Source organism: Antennarius striatus, chromosome 18, assembly GCF_040054535.1.
Source record: "Antennarius striatus isolate MH-2024 chromosome 18, ASM4005453v1, whole genome shotgun sequence".
In the NCBI taxonomy this organism is placed as follows: domain Eukaryota; kingdom Metazoa; phylum Chordata; class Actinopteri; order Lophiiformes; family Antennariidae; genus Antennarius; species Antennarius striatus.
In genome coordinates, this window is record NC_090793.1 from 15,837,142 (window position 1) to 15,849,870 (window position 12,729).

General features: G+C 39.8%; 1 protein-coding gene across 3 annotated transcripts in view; it reads left to right on the forward strand.

The window, feature by feature from the left end:
- The first annotated feature begins 763 nt into the window (after window positions 1-763).
- Window positions 764-12,729, forward strand: part of pde4ca (phosphodiesterase 4C, cAMP-specific a) — a 33,787-nt gene continuing 21,821 nt past the window's right edge. For 2 of the 3 annotated variants that reach the window (XM_068339833.1, XM_068339834.1), the window contains exon 1: window positions 764-1,325. In XM_068339833.1, the coding sequence (XP_068195934.1) occupies window positions 1,015-1,325 (311 nt within the window). In that variant the 5' untranslated portion in view covers window positions 764-1,014. Of the gene's footprint in view, window positions 1,326-4,949; window positions 5,979-12,729 lie in introns of those variants that run through there. The other variant, XM_068339836.1, reaches the window with a different exon arrangement.

The window sequence follows — 12,729 nt, forward strand, 5'->3', positions numbered from 1 at the left end:
AGCAGCACTGCTGCTCTGAAATACACACAGCTCAGTGGCGATGGTTTTATATCCATAAAAAGACTTTCTCAGCCGAGTGCGTGTTCCTGCTCTCCCTGTCATCCGGTGGTCATATGTTCTGTCCTGTGTGAAATGTTTTAGCTCCTCAGGTTATTTCAGTTGCATCAGACGGCAACGGTGTTTAACCGAGCACTTGATCACACGAGGCCCTTTCCTCACTCCTCTGTGATCAACAAAGCGATTGGTTGGGGGCGAACTTGGTGTTGCCTCTGGTCACAGATAGAGTGTGCCATCGTGACAGCACCCATGCTCTCTGTTCACTTTTATCTAAATCTGCTTTTTATAGTCTGAGGCCCTTCATGTGACTCAAGCATATGAAACTAAATAAGAGGAAATCAGCAAACTCACGACAAACATCACCTCAGGAACAGCCACAGGATGCAAAACCAAGCCAGGAGAACGTTAAATATTTTTACACAAGAGGAAGTAATTATGGAATAGGGCTTAATGTTGATGAATAATATTCTCCATGAGATTAGGGGTGATGGAGGAGGGGAAACAGAGAGTTGGACGGAGGGAGAGAGAAGCAGAGGGAGGTAATCTCTCATGGCTCTCCTCCCCGTAAATCAGACATCCATATTTAGTTGGAAAGAGGGAAGGCCTAGCAGTAATGTAAACAAAAAGAGGGAGAGAGTGAGGCCAAGAGAGTACATAATGGTAATGTTTGAGTATATTGCCCAGCACAAGAGTCGATATGATCCCAGAGGACACAAGAAAGGGACTGCAAGGTTTCATAAATTCAGAGGCAAATAGGGAGGTGGATGTTTGTGTTTTTGAGGAGACTTCATGCTCTTTTTGCATCTCAAAGGAAACTAATGTGAGAGCTTTATCAATAGAGAATCGAGTCAATCATTAACAGGATCTGATTTTGCTCAATTATAAACAAGCGGGGAGTGAGGGTTTACTTCTATTTGGAAAAACGAGAGAAGCTTTCTATTGGACCAAAGTTATCAAATGCAGGGAGATGAGAAGACTCGTCTGACTCACTATCCCGTGTCCACGATGAGTGAGCCGTGCTCAGAAAGCTCCGAAGAAGAGCAATCCGAGGCCGAGGAGAGGCCACAAGACCAGAGGATGACGAGGCTACCTATCATTCAGCTTATGCCTAGGTCGAAAGCTGGCTCCCCTGCAGGATCTCCAAAAATCTCACCCAAGAATTCCCCACGTGGCTCTCCGAGAAACTCCCCGCTGCTGTTCAGGAAGCTGATGATGAACCGCACCATTAACCTACAGAGGCGCCGCTTCACCCTCGCCCACACGCCCAGGTAGAGTCCGTCCCTCTGGGGTTCAACATGGCAAAGACGACACTACTTTATGCTTTAGCTCGACCTAAACTTTAGTTTCAGGAAACAGTTCTACTTAATGACGTCACTGGGTAAATATTGTTGATACACAGATGTGTTAGCCTCAAGTTTCAGAAGTATTCCAGTCAGTAATTAACATTTTATTATTTTATCTCCTCTCCTTAACCTGAATCACTGGTGACTATCTGAACCTGCTGATAAGAAGGACCTGGTTTGTGTCACATCACAGATGGCGACTCAACACGGCTGCAAGTGCAGCTCTGGCTGCAGCCTTCCATGCTGCAACAACCGTTCCCCTAAAAGATGTTAGGAAATCATTCTTGACCAAAAGAAGCTAAATTATTGCTGTGTTTCAGGCACTGCTCTGTGCAGAAATTCACAGAAATTCAACAAAAATAAATGCAGTTCATTTAGTATTTTACAAAGCGCGCTTCATCCTCTGTAAACAGACCAGCTGATTCTTATACCACAGAACATTCAGTGGGGTTACTTGATGTTTCCTTCCTGTTTGATAGGTATACAACTTTATTTATTCGTGGTTGAAACACACATTTGTTTCTCACATGTTGGATTTCGCTGAAAACCAATAGTTGTACTAAGAGCTGCATATCAGAGGTGCCTCACGTGCAGGTGAATAACTTCTTCCAAAGCCTTTCTTATCCTACTGACTGCTGTCGTGCCATTTAACAACCAGCTCAGTGACACCCCTCCTGTCACTAAATCAACAGTGAACTGTTAGTTCGATTGTCAAATAACAGCACAGTATCCATTTTTCAGAGCAACACAGAAAAATGTATGCCTTCAGCTTGCAACTGGATGCTTCCTGCTTTGCTTATTTGATTTATTAATAATGTTCATTATCTATAATGGCCATAACTCTAGTTTGTAAAGAGAACAAATGTTCTGTCATTTGCCAACTCTGCTCTGGTACCTGTTGATAGCTGCTGTTTTATCAGCCTTTGTTGTGTCAAGCATGCTCCATGATTCCAGTGTACATTAAACATTTACTTTGGAAATAAGGTGAGATCAAGCACACCGCGCTTCGCCTTAACTTGTTGAACAAGAAAGAATAACACACACACACACACACACACACACACACACACACACACACACACACACACACACACACACACACACACACACACACACACACACACACACACGCATATAAACAGACAGCTCATGTTTTTGAGTGGCTACAGTATATTTCCTCGTTGGTGCAGCACTTAAATAGTTGTGGAAACTATTAAATACTATAAAACTTTATGCTCCTGCCTTTCAATATTTATCCTTTTCTCCTTCACATGTACACATTTAGTTGTTGACACCTCACAGTTCAATGTTGTTTATACTTTTTATACTGTAGAAGTCCTCAACAGTGAGGATAGGTCTACCTCAGGGGAATCAATTTAAACGCCTGAGAGAAACTCCAGCTGGTGGTCCTGGCTTATTTGTATTGGCAAGAAATGCGTATTAAACATTCCTAAACAGGACAATGCCCACTAGAGAGATTCATACGTTCATCCATCTTTATAAATATGGGAGGGAGGGGGCATTTTTGTGACTTTTAATGGTCTGAACACAAGAATAGACTCATTAATTTTCCAGACTTTAATGACAGCCATTGTTTCGTTAATGACATCTAGTGTAAAAAATGAGAGGGCAAAAGTCCAACCAAGAGCTCAATCAGGAATTCCAGATGCTTACTGTCTAAAAAAGATGTTCAACATGTCAGAGGTTTTACATTACGCAGCTCCAGTCAGTAGAGCTGTCCCTCCGCAGCGCGATGTGTCCCTGAGCATCAGAGAGGAAATAAATGGATGAATGTGAGTTATAGCAGGATGGCTGGCAAGAAGTCAGAATTAAATAAACTGGGGTCTAATGGAAACTAAATTTCACAGGCAGCTCAAATATAGTACAAACACCTGAAGCTATTTTCACTCAATGTCCAAGTTGAATAAGACTCTTTTTCCGCTCCAGAGACATCACGTCAAAATGATTTTTTTTGAAACGTAAAAAAAATGTTCTGTTTATACATTTTTCATGCCTACTTTAGGAAGTTAGCTTGTAATTATTAGTTTTTTTGGTAAATGGAGATCAAGTTCTGGACTGAATATAAAAGCATAATAATTACTACTTTATTTCATTACTTTAGTTAACTTATCGATCAACAATTTGATTCCCCAAATACAACAGTTGATGTAAACTTAAATAACTTAAATGTGGACATAAGCTACCGTATTTATATAGTTTATGTAACTGGTAGAAGCAGGGTGGGTTGAAGTGTTATTCCTTTTCCTTGAGCCTTATCATACATTACCTTAAATATGTTGGTCCATGTCATTATATATTATTTCTGTTGCTATCATTCCGACATTAGATATCGTGAATACCTAAAATGATCCAGTTTGTACTTTTGGGTGAATAATGGAGTCTAAGTTAATGTCAAAATGTGAAATGAGAGATTGCTCAGATATTCTCTGCAGATAGTTGGAAATTGTTTTGTTTTTTAGTCATCTTTAATGATTTTGTACTGATTTCACAAAAAAATGTGCTTTTTGTGTTTTTTGTGCACGTTTCATTGGGTTAGCTATACACTTTTTAACTTCACATCCTATGTAGGGCAATGGCCAATCACTTATAAATAAATTTAGCTGATGAAAGATAAACTATTTGGAGTTGGAGATGAGATGTAAATGAGAATGTGTCAGTGTGGTAATTGGTCTGAAGGGGCACCACTACGGCTTTCTTTCTATGAATTTCTTCAGGAAATTCCTGTGACTCATAAAAGTTTTTGTTCTGAAGTTCGAATATAAATTTTTATGCTCTTATAGAGATGTCTGTCACATCTGCGTGTCCCCATAAATCCAAATGTGGATATTTTCCATGTCAGTTTTTATATTTGCTTTTCTTGATTAACTACTATACTTAACTACTATATTTGTGTGTAACTGTGGAGAAAACAATAGTAGTTATAACAGACACTCTTTTTTTGTATTTACCAATCCACTGAATTACATCATGCTACTCTTTAAGAAGCATTACAAGAATGTGGGCTTCTTTACAGCTGCTGTCCACTGCTACTACTCTTTCTACTGTGACTGACGTGCAGCAGCAAAATCTCAAACTGGAACAACTATTTCCTGATATGAGACGTTGCCATTCTGTACTCATTATTTATTCTCTTCAATTTTGACATAGTCACATATTTATTTATTCCAAATATTTGTCAAACAGTGACAATGTTATTGCACGAAAATAAAATTACATCATCAGCATAAAAAGAGAACTCAATAATAAAAAGAAAATACTAATCTAATTTTTGTGAAACTGGCTATAAAGAAGTCTATGCATTTCCTCATTCACCTCACTTCTGTTCACTCCTGCACTGTTCACACTTGTCGTCTTTCTCATGCACTGTCATTTTGTTATTGCTGTCATTGCACCCTTGCCCACACCCCCGCCTTCTCTCTCTCTCTCTCTCTCTCTCTCTCTCTCTCTCTCTCTCTCTCTCTCTCTCTCTCTAGGGAGATAGTGATGTTGTTTGTTGTTATAAGCCTGAGTTGGGTCCCACCACTCTCACGAGAGCAGGCAGGAGAATGCAGAAGTCTGTTATAGCCAGCTGATAGCGACCGTGTGGGACGGCCCACTCATCACATCTGATGGGATCATAACAGTCCTGCCAGCTAACTTTTTTCTCCAGTAAGAAAAATTCTCAGTGTTTTGGTGGTGCAGCATGATAGAGGTGTGTTTAAATGGACCTCATTTTTGAAGACAGAGAATACCTGAGGGCCTTTTTTTACCTCAGTTCTCAAGCCATTTGGAAGATTGCTGTTTCTGATTTTGGAATACAAGAAAGAAAAGAAACTTCATCTGTGCAAGTTTGTGGAGAGCAGAGAGAAGAATGAGTGAGGAACTAGACCCAGATGAGCGCTGACAGCTGACACGACTCTCAATTCGTCTTAATTTTACTCGACCTCATGCTTTAACTGTCTGTAGGATGACATGATGCTTTTTAGGCGCTCCACAACCCTTCTGATCCTTCCTTTTCCACAAAAACAAATGGACAGGTCCTTGATGGTGGGATAAAGAGCTAACCTGCAAACAGAATTCACAGTTTAATACACTCTGACCTGCTGATTCTGCGCTGACCTGGAAGGGAATTGCTTCAAGCCGACACGTTTCAAATAATAAATACAGAAAAGAGGTTCAGCTCGTCTCACTCTTATCTGTCCGGTTTCCTTCCTGCTCTAAGCAGGTGCAGCTCATCACACTCTTGTGCTTTGCTGTTCTGCATCTTGGCGTTACCAAATGTTGTTCTTGGACCTGTTTTTCTTGAACTGTCCGGTCAACAGGACCTGTCATCTGTAACTTTTGACCAGAGAAAACAGTTTGGACAACTCTCTGTTCTGACTCATGGCAGCATGAGGGTTGGTAGCCCCACAGACATTCACTTCTTTTACCCCTCGCCTCACCAAGCTGCAAGTTTGATGCCCTTCTGAATTCTAACCCAGCTCTTCTTGAACCTGCCGGAAAAATGATGAATAAAGACAACCGCTTTTCAAGGAAGATGCACAGCAACTTCTCGACACGCAGGCACTCATGCATCGGGTACGTATCCATTTGAGTGCTGAGAGTTTGCTGATCGTAATGAAAGTAAAAAGGATAGTAATGCATGAAACTAGAGGGTTGAGGAAGTTTTGGTAAATGCATAAAATTGAATTGGTTGACTGAGAACTTTTTTTTAATCATTGTTTACAGTTGTGTCTCATTGTTTATGTTGGTTTTATATTTTTATTCTGTTGTTTGTTCAAAACAGTTTTGGCCCACATCATGAGAAAAACATGAAACATATGTGAGAATAAAATCTCACGTTGAGCATTTCTCCATGGAAACTAGTATATTCAACTTAAAGTGTTACCATTATTTTGTTTAGTGATACATACTAGCAACAAAAACTGTTCAACATGAATTTAGAGGCAGTCCTTTAGTCAAATGATTTATTCTAGCTGTGCTGAAGCCAGTTGGTGATGCTGTTGGTGTTGGCGCTGTGATTAGCGTTGCAAGCCTCGGGGTGGCATGGCGAATCGATGACTCTGTCCACTGATGGCCCTCCTTGGGTGTCCATGGACCTGAGCCAAGCAGAGGCATCCATTCCATACATGGCGTGGCCTCCATGTTGTTTGGGATTGTTTTGACATCAAGAGAACCTAAGAAACATTGGAAAATTGTCCTACTTGAAAAGCTAAGTTAATGGAATGATCGTGATAAACCCGATCTATTTCTCTTTGGATCCTGAAGCACTTGTCAGGGCAAATTTCCCTAGCTTTAAATTCTGCACATGTTGATAAAAATCAAACTTTGTTTTCACTGGACATTTCAGAGCTATAGAGGTCTTTTCTGTGCAGTGTGTGTGGCAAAGCTTTTCTGAGCTCTAGGCATGAAGCATGTGCCTCACTAGTGTTATCAGAACTCCTGTTTAGATCATATGAGGAGATCAAAGCAGGAGGTTTAAACCACAGCCAAACACACAAAGCAAACACGGCTAGCTTCATACTTCATGACCGGGTATAAAAATCGCGCTGAAATGAAGTACTCGATCTATTTAAGATACAAATCATATCTAGAAATAAAAGTTTTCTGTGCTCTTACGTAACACACTCAAAAACACACACTGTACGAAAAAACAGTCCCTTTCAGTCCCAATGTGTTCATCACAATAGAGATGACTCTTCTACTCGCTAGTACTAATGGTACCAGTGCACTATTCATCCAAACCCACTGAATGACACACACACACACACACACACACACACACACACACACACACACACACACACACACACACACACACACACACACACACACACACACACACACACACACACACACACACACACACACACACACACACACTCCTAGAAACCTTTTCCACAATGTTTTTTATGACCTCTCTCAGGCCGGATGGTACATTTAAACAAGAGTGTCGCTGCATTAAGCTGGATAAGGCTGGAAAGGCCTCAAGCAGTATCACGAGAAGATGGTCGGTGCTGCATCAGCCTGAACAGATGAAATTCATCTAAAGACGATAATGATGGGAAGACTTAGGTGAGAAGGGGGTGAAACAAATGCATCAACAGAACGACTGGGAAAATGAGATAATTCATGCAAAGTGGGTCAAGGCGCAGACGAGAGGGCGGAGAAGAAGCGATAGAGAGGATGTGGGTCGAGATAGGGCTGCTTTTAGTGCAAAGATACGACTGGAGGGAGAGGGTTGGACTGAAAGATGATTGGGGGGGGGGGTGTTAGGTTGTGAGAAAAAGTATTTCTGTGGTGGAGTAAGAAAGAAGATGGATGGAAAGTGATTGTGATTCAAGAATAATTAGGAAAACAAAAAGTACGTCAAGAGAGGCCGTCCAACCAAAGGGCAACAGTGTCAATATCAGAGGTCTTTAATTAGAATCCAGCCCCCCCCACGCATTCAGATCAGTCAATAGGGCCTGTGTGACTGTGGTGGACTGGCTGCTACGTGCGTCACTGCTGCACTCCATATTTTCAGCATGACTGATTTCCCCAATCACCTACAGAGTTTCATTGATTTCTGTGGCTGGCAGAGACGAAATGTGAAACTAGCAACTTTACTATACTTCCTACGAACGTGGAGAGGACACATGAGCTGCCCCGCCATCCAAAAGTTCAAAGAGACTGAAGACACAATAACATAGACTAATAAAGCAAAAACATTGTCATTTTATTTCAAAGTCATGTCCTAAAACAATCAGATGGGCTGTTACTTGAACACATGGTGTGTAGCGTCTGCCACAAGGGGTCTCAGTAATAACAAAACAAAGGACCAAGGCAGCAGAGGATTGTGGGAGTTGTGGTCTCCTTTTTTAAAAGCCACCACTGAATTTTGCATCACAGTTTTATGCTTTAGCGAATGTATTCCCAATTCTGCCAGAATTTATAATTATAGGCAACCAAAAATATGGGACATTACTTTACAGTATGTAAAGTTTTGGATTTCTTTGGGGCTTTTGGACTTTGCTACAAATCAAGATGCAAAGCAAAATACAAAACAAAACAGATTTTTTAAAAATTGAAGTATTTTTAGATATTTATTTTACAAATTCTACATTTTATGTATTTATGACAAGGAGAAAAAGAGCATTAAATTTTTGAAAAGTATTTGTTTTTTTGTTGTTTTTTAAACTCAGTTTATGTCAAATCTATAATTCATGTATTTGTTTTCATGGTTTATTTGATTGATTTCTTCATTTTAAGAAAAGAAATGGTATGTCACAGTGTCATAGTGACTCTTCACTGCAACCACTAGAGGGGGGAATCAGATCAATTATGCTTGGACACAGCCTGTCTGTACTAGACCAGACTATTAATGCCTATACAAGTTTGGTAGATTATGATTTCACGTTCTGCTCGCCTGAAAGACGATGCCACTCTTGTTCCGCTGTGTTTTAAGTTACATTGCAAAGACTTTGCATTGGTATTTACTTAACACATTATTCTGTTTTGTGTTGTTTTTTGTCATAAAATTCGCTCAAAGTGATTCATATATCTTAAACCATCACCACCATCTACCACTGTTCTCATTTATTCCTGATTATACCAAACTAAATAGACTGAATGTCATCCAGTAGCGTCAACAGTAAATGCTGAAGTTATTTCAAAATTTCAAAATTATTTTACTTACCGTAGTATATAATTTAATTTCGAGACAAGACCCACAACACAGATAATTAGGTACAGCAGATGAGACGATTGCAATCTTCTTGTCCCAGATCGATGATTAATTATCAAAAGTGTAGAACTAATTTTGGCAATGTCTTTCAGAAGTAACATTTGTAAATAAATCTTAAAGCTGATGTTGGTGTCTCCCAAGGACTCAGTGATGACAATATGATTGACATGAACTGAGGGACTAATTTTTATCTTTTTCAACTCCTGATAGTTAGTATAGTAGTTAGTATAGATAGTTAGATAGTATGAAGTTCTCTACAACGCTGCTGTTCTTCCTGCAGCTGCGTTTACTGATGTTTGCACTTAGATATACAACGACTATGCCAGAAGAACAACAGGCAAACATTTTGGCTGAGCACTTTGCATCTGGATTATTCGCAGACCATTTTGTGTGTGTGTGTGTGTGTGTGTGTGTGTGTGTGTGTGTGTGTGTGTGTGTGTGTGTGTGTGTGTGTGTGTGTGTGTGCGTGTGTGTATATACACACACACATATATAAAAATATATGTTTGAAGCAAGATCCTATGTACTGTAATTAAGTATGGCCATTTTGTGCATGTGAGACTGTGAATATGTGTATTCTGCTTGTGACTACTTTTGTCATCCATCCAATCCCTAAATCAGAGGAGCCCGGACCCCACAGTGGTGCTAGCAGATGGCAGCCTAATGAATCACAAAATGAGTCAGTGATAGCCTTTACTACAGGACCTGCTGCAACATGATGTCTGACGTTACAGAGATTTAGGTAAATATAGACTGCTAAGGGTCACAGGCTCACACCAGACACTAAGGCTTGTTATGTTGTAATGTAAATTACCTTAAGGAGGTGTGTTTCGTATTATGTTATCTGAAAGTTTGGTGGAGAATCCAGAGAAAAAATATAATTTTGGATTGTGTGGGTGAAATTGAACCTTTAAAAAATTGAAAATTTAGACAATTTCCTTGACCTGACTGTATTTTTAAACCACATTGGCTTCACCATGAGCAATAAAAGAGCTAAATGTATCTTAATTTGATAAACTCTTAATTTTGCAGTAACTTTAATCAAAACTACATCTGTCAAAGGCATTGCATTCTTCTTGTTTTCCTTCTTCTCCTTTATATTATTATTAATATTTTATATATATACTGTTATAATCCCCGAAGGGAAATTAAGAATACACACTCTAGTATGTTAGTCAGTCACACGCATTCATGTTAGTGTGTACAGGCCCCTGTAATACACACAACCACACACGGGGGCCTGCAAGCATGTAATGGGAGGTGGAGTGGTGGGCAGCCTCTTTGTGAAGCACCGAAATGAGCAGCTTGTGAGGGGACGGTGCCTTGCTCAAGGGCGCCTCGGCAGTGCTCCCGAGGTGAGCTGACACATCTCACCGTCAGCTCACACTCCGGGTGTTATTGGGCGGGAGCGGGACTTGAACCACCGATCTTGGAACATTGGACGGCCCGCCCCACCACTGGGCCACTGCTATTATTATTATTATTATTATTATTATTATTATTATTATTATTATTATTATTATTATTATTATTATTATTATTATTATTATTATTATTGTTATTATTATATAGACAAGAGTATTCAACGCTCACTAACCCACATGATCAGAGCTACTCTCCTCTTAGGCTCCTGAAATGGAAACAATTTGGTATACAAATATACAGTATATTGTATTTTTAAAAAGTCTTGTCTGTATTTGCATCTGTTTTTTGATGATTTGCTTTTTTTAACACAGTAGAAATTAACCTATGTCAGCTAACATGACAAACAATCCACAAGCTGTGTCTTCTGACTGGCCTCGACTCTGACACAGCGCTCCACGCTGACTCAAAAACAGCTCATTATCCAGGAATGCGCACCATGCCCCTCTGTCACCAGCTCATGATGTCATGAGGCCTCTTTGGAAATAACAGATTTATTAATTTTGCAACTAAGTTGTTAGCCAAGATGTATATATCACTATTTTTATTTTATTTTTTACAGATTAGAGCAGACCTAAATATTTCATGTCTGTGTTTCTTCAAACAGTCATTCTCTTCCATCACAATGATGGAGGCACAATGAACGCTGTTGCGTCCTGTGGTATGCTGACAACCAATCTGCATGCGAGTGTGTATGGTCCCTATAAAACAGCAGGCATATTACTCTCAAATCATGTTGCATAAATGCTTCATTCTTCCAACTGCACTTGCAAACATGTTTCTTGTCATGTCAATGTGTAAAAAGTCCATCTCCGTTTCCCATCAGAACACCAGGATTAAGGTCTCAGGTTTTACAAGTCCAAAGTCAGAACACATTAAAATCTGTACATATGAGCTTGCAACAAAAAAATTCTTCACATACTGCGACAGGAATCTATATAAACTGAGGGACTTCATTCCAAAATTCTCCAGTTTTCTATGTTTACAGTCGAGCCAAATCCTGAACGTCTGCTTTTGCTAAACCTGAATCTGTCGTTGTGGTTTTGTATCAGATGGGAGTCTGCAGCACATCAAGACCTTGAAAGGGATAAGCACTTACAGAAAAATGAAAGACGGATGGATAAAACCAGAACATAAATGACTACTGCAGATCAGTTCACTTTGTGGCTTTGATTGCTTCTTTTTTTCTGCATTGTGTGCATTTTACGTAAAGATTTGATTACATACTTTTCTCACAGTTGTGATAGAGCTGTAATAGCCTGTGGGACATGTCATGACCAAATGAATATAAAGAACACTAAGAAAATCCACAGGTACCAACTCATGTAGTGATGAACTTTAAATTCTGTAGACTTGAATTTGCATTTTTCAGTTCTTATATATTTCTAAAGAATACTTTAGAAATATACAAACCCCTCAGATCCCTCTGATTATTACCGTCCCATGAACGCTGATGGAGTCGATGTGATAATTTTTAGTATCCAAGGTTTCCATATGGACTTTCTCACGCTCGCAGCTCTTCCTGGTAACACTTTACTAACTTCCTGTCCTGTCGAATAATTTAAAGCTAGGCTTAATCTGTCATTTTGACAATCTCTGGCCCTCATCTTATTTTACTGACCTCTTTTCTAAATATTTCCTGTTTCAGTTTTCATATAAAGCCTACAGAAGGTCAACCAGCTAAAGTTTCATATTTACTTTTCACATTTCTGATCTTTAAAAACACACAGCCCCTGGATGGGGCTGACCTTGGGTACTCATATGTAAGCCTATGCATGCTTGAGTACATACTCTGTAGGGGTGAGTGTGTTTGTTTGTTTGTTTGTTCTTCATTCTCAGAAGGCTCTGTCCTAAGATGTACTTATTGTAATACCCTATCACACTCATCCTGTGTCGGACCTGTCACATACACACACACACACACACACACACACACACACAGACAAACAGACACACACACACACGCATTCCATCTGGAAAGGATAATAGCGCTGTGACCATAGGGAGAGTTGTGTTTATACTGGGACTCGCTGCTCACTGTGTGTATGTGTGTGAGAGATTAGGAAGGGGTTAAAATCACTGAAACGTTTGGGCAGAGCAGGAACCATGCTGGCCCTGATCCCGCCCCCTTTCTCAGCTCTGACCTCACTCTGAAACTTGTTCTTCCTTGTATGTTATGCA